We start from the raw sequence: 25,550 nt of genomic DNA, 5'->3' as shown, positions 1-25,550 counted from the left end.
TGGAAAACATTAAAAATAACCTTAATAATTGTACACCCCAGAGGATGTCGAGAAATGTAGTCTCATTCACTTATGGAAGCTAGGATTCATAGATTCATCCACAGTCACATCTGCCACATTAATGAGGGTATTTTTCATATCATTACACCAAAACAGCTATTGAAAGCTACATTGTTATATTGTGTAGATATATTGTATTTAAAACAATATTCAGAAAATAAGAATGCATAAGAAAGCACAGTCAGTGATTTTCCAACATGTTATATTTATCTCTATGATAAATTCATCTAGCACAATCAAAAAACAAACAAAAATATATATACATTTTTTTGCTGGACATACCATCGGAGCAGGTTTAGCATGGCCATAAGGGGAGGAAGTTCCTTGTGTCTGTGCAGTGTGTTCTGATCGTGATGTCTGCTCAGGACAGTTCTCATTAGGCCGAATAAATGTAATCTCCCAAACAGAACCACCTCTACGAATGTGAGACAGAAACAATATGATGTTAATGTGTTTGGAGGTTACAGTTTTACGCTTCAATTACAAGATAAAAATGCTTTATCATGAAATCCCTTTTTGCAATTTTCTCCCCCCCTCTCCTGTGATCAGGAGATCTCTTTTGGAGCAAACAATTAAAATTTCACCCTGGCAGCAGCTGATGTGACATTGGGATAAGGTGATAAAAATCAATCAGGAGACTAATAAATTAAAAAAATAAGAAAATCAGGATGCAAACATTTCCTCAAAAAAAAGTTTTGACAAAGTAAGACAGCCAAATTTGATTATAAAAACTTTGAGGGAAAAAAAAGATTGAGGAAAATAACACATAGGCCTTGAGTTTTGAAATGATTTAATATTTGAGAAATTACTAAGGATAGTCTCCTATTCTGTTGTCAATATCCCTTCTGCTACTGTAACTTCCAGACTACAATAAGAATTCAAATATCAAAGGATGCTGAATTTTGAGATTTTTGTGTTTAGTGTTTTCTGCAATTAGGTCCTTGATGAACTATGATTTACAGACATGATGAAATATGTCTCTGAGCAGCTGAATTTCTCTGATGCCCACACAGGTGCAGCCCTGAAGGATGAATAATTTATTCAACTCTCCAATACGAGCTTTCACCATGACGTCACAACAATAACAGAAGTTCTTGCGGGTGGCAAAAGCCAACGCGTTCTCCGGCTAATATCTAATTGATTGACGTGGTGGAAATTCAGACATCGAGAGCGGAGCTGGAAAGGGAAGACAGTGTGTGCTGCTGGGTCCCCCGATGGAATATACCGCTCTCTCCCTGCTAGATACCAAGCATCGGAACGGGGTTTGTGTAGAATCTACGGGATTCTGGTTTGATGGCATGTGGAACTAGACCCAGCTTACGGTCAGTGAATGGGGAGCTGGAGAGGTTACAGGAGTTCAAATGGGCATTGCTAGAAATATCTCCATACCAACAGGGCTGTGGGCCAGCCTGGCAGTGTGACATGTGAGGCTCCATGCTGTGCAGAGCAAGTGTATAATACATGTAGCTCTCCAGCTGTTGTAGAAACAGAAATATTATGAGCCTCGGTTGTATGTTATATCCCTCCTCCTCCCCCCCAAATATGATGGTGCTCCTGGGTACAGCAGTGAACAAACTTGCAATTCTGTATTGCTTGTTATTGGGGCCATATAGTGCACAAACAATGTGCTCACTGTTTGTGCTTGTGTGTATGTATAGCCCAAAGCTATACATACACACAAGCACAAACAGTGGGCACAAACAATGGACCTTATATAATGTGATAAACATAATGTATTATTCTTTTTTAAATTGACCAATGGGGAGAATGTGATTATGTGTACATATGTGGGCAATATCAGTAGGTTTGGGTTAGTGTTTCAATGTCAGTATGTGTCTAGTTTGATTAATATCCATTTGTACGCAATGTATGTGAGTTTGTTGGTGTTCGTGTGTATTTAATATAAATATAGGAGTATGTTGGTGTTGCCATGTATGCAATGTCATTGTGTGTATCCCACTATCCCAGTGTCCCCGTGTGTGCAATGTACGGTATCGCTGCCCAGCTATTCTCATTATCTTCCCATAGCCCCTCATTATCTTTCTTCAGACCCCATTACTTCTTCCAATTATCTCTCTCTTATCGCTCCCCCGTGATCTCTCTGCTGCTCCAAATGGAAGCCGCACGCGTTCTGCCACCCAGAAGTATCTTGGCAGAAATCTTTACAAACTTTCTGAACGCTCGTATTACAAGCCCAGTGCTTAACTGCAAAAAGATACAGGACCTTCAATTTTTAGATTTCTACTAGGGTAACATGATGCTGCTTTCCTGCTGTTGTGAAAACGTGTTAACAACGTACAACCATGGAGCCTAGACAAGGTAGCTACCTCTGATAACTCACCCTACATTTCAATCACGCTGCAGATAAACAATGTTCTGGTTGGGGAGGGTGGACAAGAAAGGATGATTAAACCATAACAGCAATGACAAGAGGATAACTACCTTAACTTTACTCGATTTAGTATGCTTTTAGCCTCCTCACAGGACACGCCACACAATGATTCCTTGTTAACAGAGACAAGCTGATCTCCTGGTCTCAGACGTCCATCCTAATTAAAGGGACAGCAACAAATAAAGACCAAACAGTTAACTTAGAGGAAGAGTAACTGGCTACGTTATGTTACATAGTAAGAGAAAAGGAGTCTGCCAGAAATTATGTTAAAAAATAGGCAAGAATTGGCACCCTCTTCCCTTTTTAGAGCCAGCGTTGTGGCCTTAATATGACACACAAGACGCTGTGCACAACAACTCCTATGAAGACTCATTGTTATCAGATTTGCTGTTTATTGTAGTGAGATAACCCATGTTTGTTGACCACACTGTAATGCATATTTGGATCAGCAGATTAACTCCAGGGCACAAGTTTTACAAGATGCAGCTGGGAAATCCATGCCACGGATTGAAAGCCAGGAAGCAGAAGCTGTGGGGAGATCTACTAAAACCTAAATGTGCTAAAATGTGTAATGAAAACAGATTTTACTTAATGCCACTAGGTGTCGCTATTGTGTTATGCACCTGGACTGAGCCACAAGTTACTTACCAATGTCCCAACTAACACATGGCTCTGTCTGCCATGTAAATAACACATTACAGAGTGCCATTTATCAAACAGTCTAATCAAGGTTGTGCAATCTGCTGTTAGGTTATAGTTAGTTATACTGGGTGGGTTTATATTATTAAAGGGACACTCCAGGCTCCCACACACGTTAGGAGCACTGTGTAGGTTAGGTTACAGTTAGTTATACTGGGTGGTTTTATATTATTAAAGGGACACTCCAGGCTCCCACACACGTTAGATGCACTGTGTAGGTTAGGTTACAGTTAGTTATACTGGGTTAGTTTATATTATTAAAGGGACACTCCAGGCTCCCACACACGTTAGATGCACTGTGTAGGTTAGGCTACAGTTATACTGGGTGGGTTTATATTATTAAAGGGACACTCCAGGCTCCCACACACGTTAGATGCACTGTGTAGGTTAGGTTACAGTTATACTGGGTGGGTTTATATTATTAAAGGGACACTCCAGGCTCCCACACACGTTAGATGCACTGTGTAGGTTAGGTGACAGTTAGTTATACTGGGTGGGTTTATGTTATTAAAGTACTATGGATAAACACCGATAGTGTGTGCAGATACCAGGAGCTGGCCTAGAATATGGCTGAGATAGGGTGAATATCTGGATATGAAAGTGAGTAGGTGTGCAATGGTACTGTGCCTTTAAGAGGGAACTAATGTTTATAAAAGGTAAAAGCAAGATAAATAGATAGATATACTTTAAAAAGCATAAATGGGATATATCTGGATAAGAAATCGGTATCTTATAGACATATAATACATAAAATGAATGAATAAATGAATAAGTGAATGGATAAAAAAAAAAAGGATAAGTTTGTGTCCGAAGCAAAACTGTGCAGTGCAGGTGCCTCTATTACTGCTATGAAACAGAATGGCTGGCACTTGTACTAAATAGTATACTCTGTGTCTTAAAAAGATACAGATGGAAAAAGTACCCAATGGGAATATATTAGCGATACAGTATGTGGAACTGTAAGCTAAAAATTGTTACAATGTAACAGCAGTACTAAAAAGCAATGGTTCTGAAACTGGATGGGAACAAAAAAACAGTTTATAAGACAAAGAATAAAATATATGAAAAAATAGGTATTGTTAAAAAATATGCATCAGGAGAAATTCATACAGATGTTACCAGTCAATATGGAAGTCAGAATTATTCAGAGACCTTCGGATTGTACTCGGATGGATGTAGATTAAATTTCTTGCCGCTTGTGATAATACCGCCAGTGAGGACAACGTGTTCATACAGCATGCGTCCCTGCGGGAGCCTCACTCCGGAGGAGCGTGTGCTGTAGGCGGCTCCGATTCAGCAAAGAAAAAACTGACAGGTCCTGTAGGAGCACTGGCTTCAAATGATGTATGGATGCTGGGTCTGTATCCTGATGTGTGTCCAATAGTCTTACGCGTTTCGTAGGTGAACCCCTACTTCTTCAGAGGCCCGTCTCTGAAGAAGTAGGGGTTCACCTACGAAACAACAATACCTATTTTTTCATATATTTTATTACCAGATACAATTATTTTATATTATTAAAGGGACACTCCAGGCCCTTTAAAAACCCAAGGGCAGAGTACAGAATATTTGATAGAGTCCTACCCTCAACATCTGAGGAAAGGGATTTAGGGGTGATTATTTCTGATGACTTAAAGGTAGGCAGACAATGTAATAGAGCAGCAGGAAATGCTAGCAGAATGCTTGGTTGTATAGGGAGAGGTATTAGCAGTAGAAAGAGGGAAGTGCTCATGCAATTGTACAGAACACTGGTGAGACCTCACTTGGAGTATTGTACGCAAATAATAATATTACAAATATTATTAAAAATAATATTAGGAAGTATTACTTTACTGAGAGGGTAGAGGATGCATGGAATAGCCTTCCAGCTGAAGTGGTAGAGGTTAACACAGTGAGGGAGGTTAAGCATGCGTGGGATAGGCATAAGGCTATCCTATCTATAAGATAAGGCCAGTGACTAATGAAAGTATTTAGAAAATTGGGCAGAATGGTTCTTATCTGCCGTCACATTCTATGTTACTATATGGTCAAAGGAAGGAATATGGATTTCTCCAATAAAGTCACAGGCTCATACCTGCATGACAATCACAAATGCTGCAGTTTTGAGGAAGTATGTGCAGGGAGACAGATGACGCAGGGAACCAATTCAAAATAATCTATGGATGACCTCTAGTGGCAGAAAAAAGTGTAAACAGACACTGACCTCACCTTACATGAAAACCTAGCCACAGCCACGTATAGACGGCGTATGCTGCACCAATGTAACCTGCCATTAATAAAACCAACATTTCAAAAGCAAAGTTAATGACAGCTCACCTCCCATCCCATCCAAATGATTAATATATTGGCAATGCATCTTTTATAGGTCCCCATGTATCCACTCCATCAATATTTTGACCACACATGTTGGTCCTCCAGTCATCAGTTTGCAAACTCAGCCCAGTACTGATAGAGCCAAGGAAATACTACTGAGAAAGTCTTTGCAAGATACAGCTAAATCTGCCTTCTTAGAGACTGGCTGGACTGTCGTTTTGGAGGAAAATCAGAAAGTCAACACTTCTCAGTAGTGATATGATCTATTCTCTATAAATGGACCTTCTTTAATTTAGATTCTGCACATGTTGGTTTCTTTCCTATATTGAATATCCTCACAGTGGGTATCTGTATTGTGAAACTGGGAGTACATTCTTTGACTTAAGATAGTTCCATTTCCTTCTTCAAGGAGGAGGGTGAGTATTGCGGGAAAACGTTCTTTGACACAGGAAACGGAAGTGACTTAAGCTCCTCGTGTCAGAGAATGTCAGGCGTAGCAAAAATACATAAGACAAAGTAGTCCCTTCTTTGTCTTATGTTTTAAAGAAAACTAGATCAGAAAGGAAGTAAAGGAGAACATCTGCTGAGAGAGGAAGAGAAGAGGAAAGCCATAGGAGAAGGGTAAGTTTGTGTGACAGTGCCGCTTTAAGCTAGAATATATTCATGGCTGTGATATTATTGGAAGTTTGGGTTGTAACGGATCCCCTATACTCCGGCTGAGTGTATCCGCAGTAAGTCTCCCGAATCCCGAGTGCTGCAGTGATTATAGCTCTCTTGTTTCCAGCAGAGTAGTGATTAGAGCTCTCCAATCCCCCAAACATGAGCCTAGACTTCATGAAGGGGTAAAACGAATGTGTTTAATGGGAGCCACACACGGCCTTTTATGTAGCTCCCCATGTGAGGGGTTTCCTTAAACATATTCACGGGGCATTCCCCTCTCGACCTGAGAGGGAACTAGTTGCAAGCAATCCACACACTCCTCCTCTGCGCCCTGCGCCTGAGAGATAACTGCCTGAGCCCACAAACATATCAATTAAATTATCTCTCAGGTACAAAAACATACAATATAACAAAAACACCAAAATACACGAACACCCCACAAAAGTCACATCACCTGATAGCCCTGATCTGGGTGACCAACATATCCAAAAATCACCCCGATCGGTTCAAGAATTTCATCAAAGTCACATTTTGACCGACCGTGCACGTGGTCCTATGCCCAAAACAGTTCCAGGAAATCAGGACCAATGGTAGGTCTCTTTCGGGAGCACAAAAGTACATAAACCACTGAACAGAATCCTTAAGTTACTTGTGTAGCCTGTTCCCCTTGTTCGTGGGAACGTTTCCACCGAACAGTGCCTTTCTTAGTGGAATAGAACCAAATGCAGGGGATGATGGAAGTCCAGTTGTGTTCGGGAGTTTCTGTGTCCGATTTTAATTCCATGAGATTCATGCCCAAAAACTGCTGCCTGCGTTTGTGGGAACTAGATGGCCGCCACCTCATGGTCGTTCATACGAAATGCGGACATCCAGAAGAACACTGCGGTGGAACTAGTTACAAGGTGTCAATTGGGCTTAACAAGCACCCAGGTGGTCTTTGGTTTGTGCGGCTGTTCGATTCCTGAACGATATAAGCCAAGCCTTTTTTAGTGTATTTTGCATGGCCCATAATTCTGGGGCAGGAGGCTGGCTAGCAGGCTCCTCCAGGAGTCCATGACGAGGTTTGCTTCGTCACATGGGTCTATTAATAATGAATTTAAGAAAACTAGCCTATTATTGTTTCATAGTGGAGGATCTTAGACAGGAAGTGTTCTACCTATCAGGGAAATGTATGCCACTGACAGGATCATTTGGAAAGGGCATGGAGATTCTGGCAAGTGCACTAAATATTTTATTTATACTAAACATACGTTGAGGCCCAGCTACTTAGTGGTGGCTTTGCCACTGTTTATGGTTAATGTCTCTCTCTCTCCTGCTTTTGGCTGACAATTGGCACAAGACAATAATTCATGCACTTCAGACAATAATTCCTGCACTATAGTTTGAGAAAATACTTTAAATGGCTCTTTAACTCATATCAGAATTTCTGTTCACAGCAGCATAGTAACTGTAAATAATAATCTGGATACGTTTTATTTTACTAGAGATAGTGACAACAATTCAGCTATTTATTGATAGAACAGTCCCATTATGGGGTCTGTTCCCTAAACAGTGAGTTGTATTAGCTGTCAATCAATGTACAAAATTCAGACTAAGGACGTAAGTTCTAAAATCTTTGAAACTCTGAGCAGATGGATATTTTCTCTGTAACTTGGCTATTTTGCTGAAGAGTTTGCCAGTCAGTTGACAGGTCACTGTTTAGTAAGTAGACGTTTGAGGAAGACGTTTAGTATGAGAGATAATTACCGTGTGACAGTCTCCACCAGGAATAATGTCCTTAACGTAGATCAATGGTCCTTCTGTTCTGCTAATCTCCCCAGCGAGGCTCAGACCCAGGCTGCTTTGCTTGGCTACCGTAATTTTCTGTGCGGGTATCTTACTAGAAAACACAAGAACATCTGTTAAAATCACGGAACAAATCCCTGCCTCACTCACCTCCTCAGCAACGTTCTCTAACACAATGCAAGAACTAGAACAGAAAAGACAGTAGTGTAAACCTTTCTCTAACATAGGTGAACAACTCTCAAATCAATGGGTTAAAACATACAATTACGGCACTCAGAATCAATCAGCCTTGGGTGGGATTTCTCCTCATCTATAATAAAGGACTTTCTAGGTTCGGCACATATTTAGAAACATAGACTGGGTTATTTATTAAAGTGTGATTTCTCAGGAATTCAAAGTAAATTTATCACTTTTGGCCATAAAAAATAAATGGGAAAAAAAAGAGAAAGTACCGGAGTGCTAAATAGACACCTAGGGCAAAAATGTTAAAAAGACCTGGGGTCTATATCACATGGAACGTGATCTAATGATACAGTTACAATAATATCTCTGGCTGCTACACACTTCGATGCTCTCCTTTCATTGCATCTAACAACATAACATCAAAGTGAATCAACATGAAGTTGAGCTATTTTTAGGTGAGGTCCCCACCCCACGCCCACACCCAACAGAAATCCAAAAAAAACGATACTTAAAGGAGCACTATAGGGTCAGGAACACAAACATGTATTCCTGACCCTATAGTGTTAAAACCACCATCTAGCCCCCCCCTTGGCCCCTCATGCCTCCCTAAATATAGTAAAATCTTACTTGTATTTAAGTCTGGAGCTGCTTATTTTGTCCCTGTTTCCTTTACACCTGCCCACTGCCTGCTGACATCAGCAGAAGTGGTGGCCTGATCCAATCACAATGCTTCCCCATAGGAATGGCTGAGACTGACAAGGAGGCAGATCAAAGGCAGAGCCAGCACAATTCAAACACAGGGCTGGCCAATCAGCATCTCCTCTGTAGCGGAGCTGCAATAATAAAATCCACGATCTCCGCTGGTACAGTAGGTAATCCACAGTCAAGCGCTGAAAATTAAGGCAATATCCCAAATTCCCCAGTAACCGGACGAAACACAGTTCTGGGAGTCAACTGAGGTCTTTATTCACAGCTTCCAGTATTTATGCAAGTCCCCATGTAAGGGGTTTCCCTATTGACATAGCAGGGGTAATACATTAGGGGACTACATGGGGGACTTAACATTTGGAGCATTTCTCCCATCAGGTACTGCTGCACGAGAGGGACACTCCCACTGAAATACACCGTTAAGTGGATTATCCCTCCGTGCAGCAGAACCGTCAATTCACATGAAAATCTATAACTTCAATAATATTCACTTTATTTGCACGAACGGACGTTCGGTAGATAGCTGGGGTCTGAGTGCACATTTCGTGAGCGTATCGCTCAGATCCCAGCTAAAACAACCGAACGCCGCATGAAATACACTTTATTACTAAAATCGTCTGAAAGTACCGAACACCAATGCGGAACCACAATAGGGAAAGACCGGAGCTTCCGAACGGCCTGGAAGTACAGCGGTGGTTGTGCCGTCGAGTAGCTGTTTTCAGTTCCAGGCACTCGACGACAAAACACAGCTGGGGAGACAAAGGATCCAAGATGGCCGACCGCCAAAGGCATTGTTTACAGCAAAAAGCCTGAAGGTAATGATTCTACTCACCAGAACAAATTCAATAAGCTGTAGTTGTTCTGGTGACTATAGTGTCCCTTTAAGTAACCAGTGGATAACAGTAATCGGTTCCACACTATTATCGATATTTCTCTATTTTTTCTTCCATGCACTGTGTGATCTTGTAATTGATTGCTGTCATCCGCTGGTAACTTAAGTATCGATATTTTGTATTCCTGTTGGGTGTGGGGTTCCTCACCTAAATATTGCTCCACTTCTTGTTGATTCACAGAAAAAAAAGTAAATGGCAATTGTGGCTAATAGCCAAACTGAAATGGCTATTATGTTCTGAAATGGAAAATTCACTTTGAGTTCCTGACAATTTTTTTTTGCGACTAAACCTAGCCTTTTTATTAATAGGATGCAATGTTTTTGTGTTTTCAATGTAAATTATAACAAATAATAACAATAACAGCGCTTTAGTCTCTCATCAATAAAAAATGGTAATGGTATGTTACGAGTTCCTTCCCATCCCTCTAAAAAGGTAAACTGTTTATCATCCTACCTTAATTCTGTAGAAGCGGCCATTCCTGACATCACTTTTACGAATGCTGGAGCCTGCCAAAGGAAGTTACCCAGATGACGGACTGCAGGCCTCGCAATGATCAAATTATTAAGTTCATTTTTCCCATAACTGTCAGTCTGCTATAAATCAAAGGGTGATGTATGTTATTATAATAGAAAAATCAATTTTCATTACAAGACATTTTCATTAGAACCCTGAAGTTAAATGTGCATTCTAAGCATCGAAATGCAGTATAGTACGTAATACCTTTTGTCTGACAATGTTTACATTTTAAAAACAAAGAGAACGTTACCTGCGCTCTGGCCTAAATCCCTATGTACATGTAAACAAAATGGAGGCTCTTTAGTTTTATTCCAATGGCCATTAGAATATAAGCTCACCTGCCGCGTCAAGGCAAGTCCCAAAAAGTGAGGCCTACGCTAGCCATTGGATTTGCTGATATCAGCCAAGAATCTCCAATGAGACATTAAGGGGTATTTTATAAACCCCTACATACTTATTAACCCTAAATGGAGCTATAAAACATACAAATCACCCTGCTGGTATCAGCTAAAAGGCAAATTTCTCTGTTGATACAGGAAGGGGTGCTGCCACTACATACTTATAAACTCTTAATAAGACAAACATGGGGTGGCTAGCCGCAATGTAACATGGCTGTGAGATACAAACATTATACACAGTATACAAGTAAGATAAATTGGCGCAAAATCTTTCAAAATAGACAATATATAAAAGCAGCAGCACCAGCAATGTACCCTGGTAAAATGGTACTCAATAATACAGAAAAAAGAGAAAAGTGCTAGTGCGCATACAACATATAGAGACACCTCCAGATTATTAAAGTGACTCTCAAAATGCAAATAGTGGTATTAAAAGAAACCCCAAAACAAGTGTGTACACCCAAACACTGACACATATATGCTTATAGCCTGTCAGTGATGGCAGCTGGGTTCTGTAATAAGAGAGACAAAAAAACAGGGAGGGGGGACAACAGGAGGCACTCCTAGTGCAATAAAGTTAAAAATATAAACATATAGATACATATAAAAAAATCCCTGTAGATAAAAAACTCACAAGTGTAGAGTGGTATAAGCCCCACTCACGGCTATCTTGCCCAGGGAGGATCAGCCCCTTGGGTACGTAGGATCCACAGAAAAGCTCTTAGTGACCACTGTGTCAGACGCAAGAAATTTATTGATATAAAACAAGCTCCAAGCAGCAAAACATAAAAAACGGATAAGTCCACCGCAAGCTCACCACACCATATGGAGATCTGAAGCAGTGACAAAAGGTAAAACTGAAGTCTTTCTCCTGTTCAGAGGTGCCTCTCGCCGGTGGATGTTTCCTGATCACTTCCGTGTGCGTCGATCCCGTGGTCACGTGACGCGTTTCGCCCCGCCTCTTGGGGCTTTCTCAAACGAGCATATTCTCCTCCCACTAAAATACGTATTATATATCGGATGTCCTCAGGCCGTGATCCAATCGGCCTTTTAGTCTTTTAATGTTCAGATTTAAAGTCCAATATCCCTCCATTATGAAACATCCGATATAATCCTGAAATTCTTCAAAGAAATATTCTATAGCACATATTTGAACACATACTATAAGCCAATCTAAGGCATAATCATACACCAAATGAATACAGTCATATGTAGATAAAAACTTCCCTAACACATAAAAGAAAAATTCCATCAACAGATCCACATTTAAAAAAAGGGAATGATCTCCTAAATGAAAAAGTGTAAATCTGCACATCATATGGAGATACAAGTAAGGGGATATCACAAGGAATTAACCCCTACAATAAATTTATCTATATTATATAATAAAAACCACATAATAAAACATACAGTAATATACTAGAAAAATATATATAAATATAAATATAAATGTAAATATATCATCCTCTCTAGGGTATAAAACTCTACAAGAAAAAGGGACCTCTATAGAAAATTACATAACTCAAAATCCTTATTAAGACCGGACGGGGATAAAGTATCAAGTAAAAAAATCCAACGCATCTCCTCCTGTCCGATCTTACGAATAAAATCTCCTCCCCTCCAATCCCTGAACACCCGTTTGATCCCTACAAATTCCAGTCCACTGGGATACTGATTATGCATTTTCTTAAAATGTTCAGAGACACTGTGGCACTCCAGCCCTCTTTTGATGTTATATATGTGTTCCCTTATACGAACATGGAGAGGACGTGTAGTCCTCCCCACGTACTGTAAATGACACGGGCATTGGAGGAGATATATCACATTATTGTGTGGCAGCTAATATGTTCTCTAATATTGAATTCTTTATTATTCCTTCCTGATTTAAACATTAACTCCGTCTTGACATCTCCCTTATTGACGGTCCTGCATGCATAGCACATCTTACACTTATAAAAACCTTTTGATTCCCCTAAAAACATACCAGGTGGTCTCTTTGTTTTTTCCTTATAAAAACTATGTACTAAAGCACTTCTTAGACTAGGCGCCCCTCGAAAGGTGACTTTAGGTTCAGGTGGTAGTAGATCTCCCAATTCTTTATCCGTTTTCAATATTGGCCAATATTTCTTTATTATGTGTTTGACCGATCTATGTTGGTCATTAAAATCAAACACTAAAACATCTTTAAAACCATCTGTATCTCTGTTCTGTTCCTGTACTCGATCTATCAGTTCCCGCTGTGTTCTCCCTTTCACCTCGTTGAGAGCTTTTTCTAAAATTTCTTCTGGATATTGTTTCTCTTTAAATTTTTTCAAAAGATCCTGTGCTTGCTCCTGATATCTAGTCTCTTCCGTACAGTTTCGCTTCAATCTTAGGAGTTGGCCCTTAGGTATATTATTTAACCATGGGGAATAATGCCCACTGCTATAGGTCACATATCCGTTGACATCTACCTTCTTGAAAAGGGTTTCCGTCTTGAGGACTCCTCCATCAACAAAAATCTTAAGATCTAAAAAATCAATGGACTCATAACTAAAAAGACTCGTGAGGTGAATGCCCCACATATTATTATTCATAAAACATAAAAAATCGTTAAAATCCTTTTCTGGTCCATCCCAAATAAAAATCATATCATCGATGTACCTGCGATAGGCTCGTACCCGTGCGCTCCAGTCATGCTGCCCATAGATATAACTCTGTTCCCAGTGGGCCATAAATAAATTGGCATAACTGGGCGCATAGGTACTGCCCATCGCGGTCCCCCTGAGCTGTAAAAAAAATTGGGAATTGAACCAGAAATAATTGTTCTCTAAAGTCCATCTGATGCAATCAATAAGAAAATCAATCTGTTGTTGCCCCAATGATATAATTTATTATTATTATTATTATACAGACAGTGACAGTGTATAGAGTGAGAGCTGGATATAATTTATTATTATTATTATTATACAGACAGTGACAGTGTATAGAGTGAGAGCTGGATATAATATATTATTATTATTATACAGACAGTGACAGTGTATAGAGTGAGAGCTGGATATAATATATTATTATTATTATTATTATTATACAGACAGTGACAGTGTATAGAGTGAGAGCTGGATATAATATATTATTATTATTATTATTATTATTATTATACAGGCAGTGACAGTGTATAGAGTGAGAGCTGGATATAATTTATTATTATTATTATTATACAGACAGTGACAGTGTATAGAGTGAGAGCTGGATATAATATATTATTATTATTAGTAGTAGTATACAGACAGTGACAGTGTATAGAGTGAGAGCTGGATATAATATATTATTATTATTATTATTATACAGACAGTGACAGTGTATAGAGTGAGAGCTGGATATAATATATTATTATTATTATTATACAGACAGTGACAGTGTATAGAGTGAGAGCTGGATATAATATATTATTATTATTATACAGGCAGTGACAGTGTATAGAGTGAGAGCTGGATATAATATATTATTATTATTATACAGACAGTAACAGTGTATAGAGTGAGAGCTGGATATAATATATTATTATTATTATTATTTATAATTTATTATTATTATTATTATTATACAGACAGTGACAGTGTATAGAGAGAGAGCTGGATATAATATTATATTATTATTATACAGACAGTGACAGTGTATAGAGTGAGAGCTGGATATAATATATTATTATTATTATTATTAGTATACAGACAGTGACAGTGTATAGAGTGAGAGCTGGATATAATATATTATTATTATTATTATTATTATTATTATTATACAGACAGTGACAGTGTATAGAGTGAGAGCTGGATATAATATATTATTATTATTATTATTATACAGACAGTGACAGTGTATAGAGTGAGAGCTGGATATAATATATTATTATTATTATTATTATACAGACAGTGACAGTGTATAGAGTGAGAGCTGGATATAATATATTATTATTATTATACAGGCAGTGACAGTGTATAGAGTGAGAGCTGGATATAATATATTATTATTATTATACAGACAGTAACAGTGTATAGAGTGAGAGCTGGATATAATATATTATTATTATTATTATTTATAATTTATTATTATTATTATTATTATACAGACAGTGACAGTGTATAGAGAGAGAGCTGGATATAATATTATATTATTATTATTATTATTATACAGACAGTGTATAGAGTGAGAGCTGGATATAATATATTATTATTATTATTATTAGTATACAGACAGTGACAGTGTATAGAGTGAGAGCTGGATATAATATATTATTATTATTATTATTATTATTATTATACAGACAGTGACAGTGTATAGAGTGAGAGCTGGATATAATATATTATTATTATTATTATTATACAGACAGTGACAGTGTATAGAGTGAGAGCTGGATATAATATATTTATATTATTATTATTATTATACAGGCAGTGACAGTGTATAGAGTGAGAGCTGGATATAATATATTATTATTATTATACAGACAGTGACAATGTATAGAGGGAGAGCTGGATATAATTTATTATTATTATTATTATTATTATACAGGCAGTGACAGTGTATAGAGTGAGAGCTGGATATAATATATTATTATTATTATTATACAGACAGTAACAGTGTATAGAGTGAGAGCTGGATATAATATATTATTATTATTATTATTATTATACAGGCAGTGACAGTGTATAGAGTGAGAGCTGGATACAATATATTATTATTATTATTATTATTATACAGGCAGTGACAGTGTATAGAGTGAGAGCTGGATATAATATATTATTATTATTATACAGACAGTGACAATGTATAGAGAGAGAGCTGGATATAATATTATATTATTATTATTATTATTATACAGACAGTGACAGTGTATAGAGTGAGAGCTGGATATAATATATTATTATTATTATACAGACAGTGACAGTGTATAGAGTGAGAGCTGGATATAATATATTATTATTATTATTATTATACAGACAGTGACAGTGTATAGAGTGAGAGCTGGATATAATATATTATTATTATTATTATACAGGCAGTGACAGTGTATAGAGTGAGAGCTGGATATAATATATTATTATTATTATTATACAGACAGTGACAATGTATAGAGAGAGAGCTGGATATAATATTATATTATTATTATTATTATTATACAGACAGTGACAGTGTATAGAGTGAGAGCTGGATATAATATATTATTATTATTATACAGACAGTGACAGTGTATAGAGTGAGAGCTGGATATAATATATTATTATTATTATACAGACAGTGACAGTGTATAGAGTGAGAGCTGGATATAATATATTATTATTATTATTATTATACAGACAGTGACAGTGTATAGAGTGAGAGCTGGATATAATATATTATATTATTATTATTATTATTATTATTATTATACAGGCAGTGACAGTGTATAGAGTGAGAGCTGGATATAATATATTATTATTATTATTATTATACAGACAGTGACAGTGTATAGAGTGAGAGCTGGATATAATATTATATTATTATTATTATTATTATACAGACAGTGACAGTGTATAGAGTGAGAGCTGGATATAATATTATATTATTATTATTATTATTATACAGGCAGTGACAGTGTATAGAGTGAGAGCTGGATATAATATTATATTATTATTATTATTATTATACAGGCAGTGACAGTGTATAGAGTGAGAGCTGGATATAATATATTATTATTATTATTATTATTATTATACAGGCAGTGACAGTGTATAGAGTGAGAGCTGGATATAATATATTATTATTATTATTATACAGACAGTGACAGTGTATAGAGTGAGAGCTGGATATAATATTATATTATTATTATTATTATTATACAGACAGTGACAGTGTATAGAGTGAGAGCTGGATATAATATTATATTATTATTATTATTATTATACAGGCAGTGACAGTGTATAGAGTGAGAGCTGGATATAATATATTATTATTATTATTATTATTATTATACAGGCAGTGACAGTGTATAGAGTGAGAGCTGGATATAATATATTATTATTATTATTATTATACAGACAGTGTATAGAGTGAGAGCTGGATATAATATTATATTATTATTATTATTATTATACAGACAGTGACAGTGTATAGAGTGAGAGCTGGATATAATATTATATTATTATTATTATTATTATTATACAGGCAGTGACAGTGTATAGAGTGAGAGCTGGATATAATATATTATTATTATTATATTATTATTATTATTATTATACAGGCAGTGACAGTGTATAGAGTGAGAGCTGGATATAATATATTATTATTATTATTATTATACAGGCAGTGACAGTGTATAGAGTGAGAGCTGGATATAATATTATATTATTATTATTATTATTATACAGACAGTGACAGTGTATAGAGTGAGAGCTGGATATAATATATTATTATTATTATTATTATTATACAGGCAGTGACAGTGTATAGAGTGAGAGCTGGATATAATATATTATTATTATTATATTATTATTATTATTATTATACAGGCAGTGACAGTGTATAGAGTGAGAGCTGGATATAATATATTATTATTATTATTATTATACAGACAGTGACAGTGTATAGAGTGAGATCTGATATTATTAATTATTATTATTATACAGGCAGTGACAGTGTATAGAGTGAGAGCTGGATATAATATATTATTATTATTATTATTATACAGACAGTGACAGTGTATAGAGTGAGATCTGATATTATTATTATTATTATTATACAGGCAGTGACAGTGTATAGAGTGAGAGCTGGATATAATATATTATTATTATTATTATTTATAATTTATTATTATTATAGCGCTCTCAGACTCCGTGGCGCTGTACAGTGGGTGGATATATACTGCAGGCACCATAACCACCGCGGGCTGTGACGGGCGGTGACGTGCAGTGGTTATGGTGCAGTGTGTGGGCAGGTCTGGCCCCCGGGGGCCGCTCTCACCTCTCTCTCCGGTCTCTCTCGGCCGATGTTTCTCGCCGGAAGTTGCCGGATCCAGCTGTCAGTGACGTCACCGGAAGTGGCTGTTATTTCCGGGTCAGGTGACCGGCCGCCATGTTTTTGCTCTGCCGGCTGGGATGTCGGGGTCGCGGGTGGGGGTCAGTGTGCGCGCGGAGCCGGAGCGCTGCCGGGGGGCCCCTGGGAGCCAGGGGTCTGAGGGCGGGGAACCCGTTTACCCGGAACCAGGAGCAGCAATGGAAGAACCGGAACCGCACTGTCCTGACCTACGTGGCCGCCGCCGGGCTGGGCATGCTGGGAGCGGCCTATGCTGCCGTGCCCCTCTACCGGCTCTACTGCCAGGTAATACCCCCCCCATACCCGGCCAGTACCCCAATACCCAGTAACAGACCCTCAAATACACCCCAATACCCAGTAACAGACCCCAATACCCGGCCAGTACCCCAATACCCAGTAACAGCCCCCCCAATACCCAGTAACAGACCCTCAAATACACCCCAATACCCAGTAACAGACCCCAATACCCGGCCAGTACCCCAATACCCAGTAACAGCCCCCCCAATACCCAGTAACAGACCCTCAAATACACCCCAATATCCAGTAACAGACCCCAATACCCGGCCAGTACCCCAATACCCAGTAACAGACCCTCAAATACACCCCAATACCCAGTAACAGCCCCCCCAATACCCAGTAACAGCCCCCCCAATACCCAGTAACAGCCCCCCCAATACCCAGTAACAGCCCCCCCAATACCCAGTAACAGCCCCCCAATACCCAGTAACAGCCCCCCAGTAACCAGTAACAGCCCCCCAATTTCCAGTAACAGCCCCCCAATTTCCAGTAACAGCCCCCCAATTTCCAGTAACAGCCCCCCAATTTCCAGTAACAGCCCCCCAATACCCAGTAACAGCCCCCCAATACCCAGTAACAGCCCCCCAATACCCAGTAACAGCCCCCCAATATACTATACTGCCAGGTAACCCCCCAATATACTATACTGCCAGGTAACCCCCCAATACACTATACTGCCAGGCAATACCCCCCCAATACACTATACTGCCAGGCAATACCCCCCCAATACACTATACTGCCAGGCAATACCCCCCCAATACACTATACTGCCAGGTAACCCCCCAATACACTATACTGCCAGGTAACCCCCCAATACACTATACTGCCAGGCAATACCCCCCCCAATACACTATACTGCCAGGCAATACCCCCCCCCCAATACACTATACTGCCAGGCAATACCCCCCCCCAATACACTATACTGCCAGGCAATACCCCCCCCCCCAATGCACTATACTGCCAGGTAACCCCCCAATGCACTATACTGCCAGGTAACCCCCGGCCAATACACTATACTGCCAGGTAACCCCCGGCCAATACACTATACTGCCAGGTAACCGCCGGCCAATACACTATACTGCCAGGTAACCGCCGGCCAATACACTATACTGCCAGGTAACCCCCGGCCAATACACTATACTGCCAGGTAACCCCCGGCCAATACACTATACTGCCAGGTAACCCCCGGCCAATACACTATACTGCCAGGTAACCCCCGGCCAATACACTATACTGCCAGGTAACCCCCGGCCAATACACTATACTGCCAGGTAACCCCCGGCCAATACACTATACTGCCAGGTAACCCCCGGCCAATACACTATACTGCCAGGTAACCCCCGGCCAATACACTATACTGCCAGGTAACCCCCGGCCAATACACTATACTGCCAGGTAACCCCCGACCAATACACTATACTGCCAGGTAACCCCCGGCCAATACACTATACTACCAGGTAACCCCCGGCCAATACACTATACTGCCAGGTAACCCCCGGCCAATACACTATACTGCCAGGTAACACCCCTAATACCCTGTAACAGCCCCTCAATACCCTATACTGCCAGGTAACCCCTCAATACCCTATACTGCCAGGTAACCCCTCAATACCCTATACTGCCAGGTAAACCCTCAATACACTATACTGCCAGGTAACCCCCGGCCAATTCACTAAACTATTATTGTCCTCACAATACAGATCATGCAATATATAATCCATATACATTATAACGTTATAGTGTTACTAGTTTGTGGAATGTGTATTTTATATTCTCTCTTTCATTTCTTGCTTGTTTTATTATTCAGGCGACCGGACTGGGTGGGACAGCAGTATCCGGACATGATTCTGAGCAGGTTGAGAAGATGGAGCCTGTAAAAGACCGTGTTATTAAAATCAGTTTCAACGCAGATGTACACGCCAGCCTTCACTGGAATTTTAGGCCGCAACAAACTGAAGTCTATGTATGTTTATTAAGTCATATAGGGTAACTAAATGTCAAAGCTAAATTACTGAATGCCATGATTGGATCCAATATGGCTGGAATGTTCAGACTGTATTATATACTGCCATCTGATTAGTTAGATTTTATTATAACCCGACATGGGGTTATTCAAGAGTTTATCGTAAGCAGGCTCGGGATTATTTGGATGTGCTAATCTAATCTGATAGATTGTATTGTATAGCATGAAATTACACTTTACAATAGATGTTACCGGCATGGTCTGTAGAGTTTCATGTGTACATGCGCATTGCTATGTGCCTGCAGCTCGTTTGTCTGGTGCTGTACAATTCCCTGGAGCTTGTAGTCATGCCTCAGCCATTCCTGGATCTTAACCCTTGAGCTGTTTTATGTTGATGTGACTTTGTAAATGCTTTCTTTAGAGGTCAAACATTTTTACTATTTTTATTTTTAAATTTGTATTTTATTGGTGTTTTCACAATGTAAAATACATCTGGTACGTAATTAAAGAAGTTATAAAGTTCACATATTAACTCTGGTGCATTAAAACAATGAATAGGCAACATGTGGATTAGTGGCAGTCAAATGGTTCGCTGTATGGGTTTGACCGTACTGAGCCTTATGGATAAATATAGGAGTACCCCTCGTTCATTCTTAATTTGGCCCCTCTATTGCACATTGGGAAGTATGGCTCTATGTCATAGGTCATTGAGAGGGTTTGGCCACTGCTTAATAGGCATCCAGTGGGTTCATATTTGTAAAATGTTGGGCAACTATTGTGTGTCTCGCTATCAAGTTACTAGTAACCTCAAAGGGCCTCTATGAGTGTGGTGTGTCTACAGGTGGCGTGGTTTAACTAGGAGTCGAGCCTGCGGGTTTAATGGGTGAACTCTGGTGGGTCCCTGTGTGCCTGTTCCTGGCTTCTGGACTTTCGCTGGGATAGTTGTGCTTAATGTCAGTTTTTGGAGGAAAGTCTCTTTGTTCTCAGGAGAGGAGAGGGTGAGTATGTCGTTTCCTTGTGCTACCAAGGAGGGAGCCATCCACCCCCCCACCGATATCTGATCCGCGCGCCTCTCAGCTGTCGGGCCACCGGTGTTAGCTGTCTTTTGACTGCGAGGACGGCAAAAGGGAGGTCCCCGTATATGGCTATGTCACAGCCTTCGAAGTGTATGGTTCCCAGCTCTCTCGATTTGGCCATGATCGCAGACGGATTGCAATGTCTTTGGTCGTGGCAATTACGTCTCTTGGGGCATCCGCTGGGGCAGCTGCGGATTTGCGGACCCGGAACGCTGACTTTAGTGCCTCTGAGCTCGTGTTGCCCCCTATGCCCAGCGAGGCCATGAAGCGTCGAAGGAAGGGCAGTGCTGTGTCCCCCTCAATATGCTCCGGAATGCCGCGGATGTTCTTCCGTCTGTGTCTGGACTCCATCACTAACAGCGACTTGGTAAGTTTCTGTACTTGTTCTGTTAATGCTTGCAGATTATTGTGGGTGTCTTGCACACTCTGGTCTCTGGCTGCTTCTTTTGTCTCGATCGCCGTGACCCGTTGTTTGAGGGTCCCTATTTCCGTGCGTGTGTCTAAGAGGTCAGCCTTCCACACACGCCGCATATCCAGCAGGAGATTTTTAATGTCTCTTTGTTGCCGGTGAGGAATCCTCATCTGACTCATTAGAGGGGGTCCCCTCCGACTGTGAGGCAGGGGCTTCCTCCTCCTCTTGGTAGTTCTCCAAGGCCTCATCTTCGCTAGGCGGGTCGGGCGCCATTTTGGCTTGGGCCTGTGGTGTAGGTCTCTCAAAAGATAGAAAGATCTGATATCCTGCATTTTTGGAGCCTCTGGGGGGCAAGGTTTTTTGTTTTTTCGCCCCATAGTGTCTTCTGTGTGAGGGCGGTTGTCACTCAGCGTGTTATGGGTTTTGTTTTCCGTGTTTAAAGCAGCTTTTTCTGATATCTGGAACAGAGCTCTGTGTAAACACGTCTTCTCTTTTGGCCACGCCCCATTTTTACTATTTTATTGAAACTTTTTTTTTTTCATGTCAATGAATTTTTATTGAGGTTTTCTGAAAGATGGATACAATGACCAAAATGAACAGATACTTTAAAAAAAAAACATACAAGTATAAATGAGCAGGTATAATAGGAGACTGTGTGTTCAATCCTACTAAATAACCGGTGTCCAAGCCTCAGTACATTTGAGCTTTTTAACTTATTGTGCCAGTTAGCAGATATAAGGACACTCGCCACCCAATCAGTCCTGCCAAAGATATATGGACACTCGCCACTCAATCAGTCCACCCATAGATATACGGACACTCGCCACCCAATCAGTCCTGCCATAGATATACGGACACTCGCCACCCAATCAGTCCTGCCATAGATATACGGACACTCGCCACTCAATCAGTTCTGCCATAGATATACGGCCACTCGCCACCCAATCAGTTCTGCCATAGATATACGGCCACTCGCCACTCAATCAGTCCTGCCATAGATATACGGCCACTCGCCACCCAATCAGTACTGCCATAGATATACGGACACTCGCCACCCAATCAGTCCTGCCATAGATATACGGCCACTCGCCACCCAATCAGTTCTGCCATAGATATACGGCCACTCGCCACTCAATCAGTCCTGCCATAGATATACGGCCACTCGCCACCCAATCAGTACTGCCATAGATATACGGACACTCGCCACCCAATCAGTCCTGCCATAGATATACGGACACTCGCCACCCAATCAGTCCTGCCATGTTTTTTCTTCAGAGAAGATGTTTGCCTCTTAAATAATGCGTGCTCATGACACTTTTCTTGTATCTCTTTCCCGTTTGACTCTTAGGTTGTTCCTGGTGAAACTGCTTTAGCATTTTATAGAGCAAAGAATTCTACAGATCAACCAGTGATAGGCATTTCAACTTATAATGTGATTCCCTACGAAGCTGGACAATATTTTAATAAAATCCAGGTAATGTACAGAGAGTATGCGGTGTAAAAATAAATAACATTTTCTTGAGTGAAGCATGATTAAAGGAACACTATAGTCACAGAAATTACTTTAGCTAAATAAAGCAGTTTTAGTGTATAGATCATTCCCCTGCAATTTCACTGCTCCATTCATTGTCATTTAAGAGTTGCATCACTTTGCTTCTGTTTATGCAGCCCTAGCCACACCTACCCTGGCTATGATTACATATGTTTGAAAGTGAAAAAAAAAAAACTGGTTTCACTTTCAAACATATGTAATTTACCATAAATAATTGTATCTCAATCTCTAAATTGAACTTTAATCACATACAGGAGGCTCTTGCAGGGTATAGCAAGCTATTAACATAGCAGGGGATAAGAAAATCTTAATTAAACAGAACTTGCAATGAAGAGCCTAAATAGGGCTCTCTTTACAGGAAGTGTTTATGGAAGGCTGTGCAAGTCACATGCAGGGAGGTGTGACTAGGGTTTATAAACAAGGGGATTTGACTCCTAAATGGCAGAGGATTGAGCAGTGAGGCTGCAGGGGCATGTTCTATACAGCAAAACTGCTTCATTAAACTTGTAAAGTTGTTCAGGTGACTATAGTGTCCCTTTAATATTGCAGCGATGAAACTTTAGTATCTACATGTCTATAACTTGAAAAGCGTTCATGGATCTTCAGGGTCATATACAGAGTATTGCATTGGTACACACAAGGGATTTCTATAAATAGCCAAGTTGTGACTATGGCCAGGTTGGAGAATTTTTTTTTCCAAAACAGCCATTTTACCCTAAATGTTGTAATTAAGTTTAATTCTCTACAAATTGATGTTTCGACTTGTGAAATTATCTGGTTATTTATGAACGTAAGAATTCAAAGGGAATTTAAAGTATAAGTTCAGAGCAGCCAAACTAAAGGTATAGGTGTCTTAGAGAATGTTTCTAGTTTGGCTATTTTGGCCTTAACATTCGCTTTGAATTCTCATGTTAGTAAATATCCCTGTTCGTCTTCCAACAAGGGATTTTGATTCCCTATAATTTTCCAGCAGGGGGCAGTAGAGCTCCACAAATCTTGCTGTCTTCACTCACATGATCCCTGCTTTAATTTACTATATTTATATAGCTGTATGATGCTTCCCAAATTGGAGCAAATCACACTGCTGGCTTTTTAGACTGTATTTCTAATAATCCTCTGTCAATTTCTTCTTATTAACACTCTTATCGGATATAGTTATATAGCTCTGGGTATATGGTCCGTGTGTGATAAAGTGCACTGATAGTATTAAACCAGTATCAATCAACATATAAAATAAGAAAAAATAGTATTGTGCGTTTGCACACCGTGAAATAAAATGTTCTATATAACCATGTATGATAATTCTCTGTCCTGAGTTTAAATTCTTTCTTGCGTACAGTTTCTTAAATTTCTCAGGATCCTTGGACATCCTGTTGGAAACATGCAGTGCCAGACAGAGCTTGTTGGTGCCCTGCAGCCATTTGAGTAATAATCTGACAATTTATTCTTTTACTGGTATATTAAAAAAAGTAATGAAAATTTCTTCTCTGCTTTTTAGTGCTTTTGCTTTGAGGAGCAGCGGCTGAATCCCCACGAAGAAGTCGACATGCCTGTGTTTTTCTATATTGACCCAGAATTCGCAGAAGACCCCCGCATGGTGAAAGTGGACACAATAATGTTATCTTACACCTTTTTTGAAGCCAAAGAAGGTCAAAAATTGCCGTTACCTGGGTACAGCTGATCGCTGGACGAAGAATAAATCTTGTTGGTCTTTGTACCATAATATATTAACAGACAGTGACTTAACACGCCCCCTATTCTAATTTATATGGAAAATAAAACTGCGGGTACAGAAGATGCCCTTTTTTTTACAGAATGGTCTGACTAAATGTCTGTGTTATTACAGAGTAAATGTCTCATGACTTCACTACATATATATATATATATATTATGAATCAAGTAATTATTTTTGTAAATACTAGAGTATTTTTATTGATTTATCAGGGAATGTATCGCTGTTATTGTGATTTATATGGTGTGGTTGGAAGTCACACTGCATTATACACAATACTGTGTGTAAGGGTTGCTGAGTGCTGAGGGAGTGACAGTGAGAACTGGCACAGAGAATGGGCATTTTACTGTCATGCTATCAGTAAATAAAGCAGTTTCTGATATACAGATTGGCGTTTACTCATACCTTCTCCAGTAATATAGATTTATTGCGGTTATGTGATTGTATAGAGCTGTAATTGTTGGATTCACATCTTTAAAAAAAATCCACACTGATTTCTAAGTTCTTCTGTTGCAGTCTGTGCAACTGCATGGTTCCAATTTGCCCATAATATTGGAATTCATAACATTGTAACTGATAATAAATGTACTGCAATGTATGTCATGTTCTTGGATTGAGGCAATATCTATGACTTCCTGGGCTGTGGGGAGTGATATCTAAACAATTAATTGCAGTCTGTGGAGGACAGCGTTGGTCCATAATATTTAAAACCCAAAAAACAATTGACATTATGTTTAGTGTTTATTTACTGACCGTAACTTCTTAAAGCTTGTTTGAAAGATGCATATTTTTCATAGGATATTCCCACCTTGAGCTATTGGAGAGAATAAGCTTTCTCCAGGATCAGTAGCTCTCTGGGAATTG

At 39.4% G+C, this 25,550-nt stretch overlaps 2 protein-coding genes across 4 annotated transcripts in view; one reads left to right on the top strand and one right to left on the bottom strand.

The window, feature by feature from the left end:
* The window catches only part of STXBP4 (syntaxin binding protein 4), an 82,961-nt gene extending 65,319 nt beyond the window's left edge, over window positions 1–17,642 (bottom strand). For 2 of the 3 annotated variants that reach the window (XM_063456230.1, XM_063456233.1), the window contains exons 1-5: window positions 17,583–17,624; window positions 10,144–10,283; window positions 7,868–8,000; window positions 2,503–2,609; window positions 343–475 (exon numbers count right to left, since the gene is read on the bottom strand). In XM_063456230.1, coding sequence (XP_063312300.1) covers window positions 343–475; window positions 2,503–2,609; window positions 7,868–8,000; window positions 10,144–10,175 — 405 coding nt within the window. In that variant the 5' untranslated portion in view covers window positions 10,176–10,283; window positions 17,583–17,624. Of the gene's footprint in view, window positions 1–342; window positions 476–2,502; window positions 2,610–7,867; window positions 8,001–10,143; window positions 10,284–17,582 lie in introns of all 3 variants that reach the window. The other variant, XM_063456231.1, reaches the window with a different exon arrangement.
* A 17-nt stretch (window positions 17,643–17,659) lies between these two features.
* Window positions 17,660–24,838, top strand: LOC134611916 (cytochrome c oxidase assembly protein COX11, mitochondrial). The gene is made up of 4 exons (XM_063456234.1): window positions 17,660–17,939; window positions 19,759–19,914; window positions 22,751–22,876; window positions 24,453–24,838. The coding sequence occupies exons 1-4, from the start codon at window positions 17,694–17,696 to the stop codon at window positions 24,633–24,635; spliced, it is 711 nt and encodes a 236-aa protein (XP_063312304.1). The 5' UTR covers window positions 17,660–17,693; the 3' UTR covers window positions 24,636–24,838.
* The last annotated feature ends 712 nt before the right edge of the window (window positions 24,839–25,550 follow it).

This window comes from Pelobates fuscus, chromosome 5 (assembly GCF_036172605.1).
Source record: "Pelobates fuscus isolate aPelFus1 chromosome 5, aPelFus1.pri, whole genome shotgun sequence".
Classification (NCBI taxonomy): domain Eukaryota; kingdom Metazoa; phylum Chordata; class Amphibia; order Anura; family Pelobatidae; genus Pelobates; species Pelobates fuscus.
This window is presented reverse-complemented; position numbering and strand designations above follow the sequence as displayed.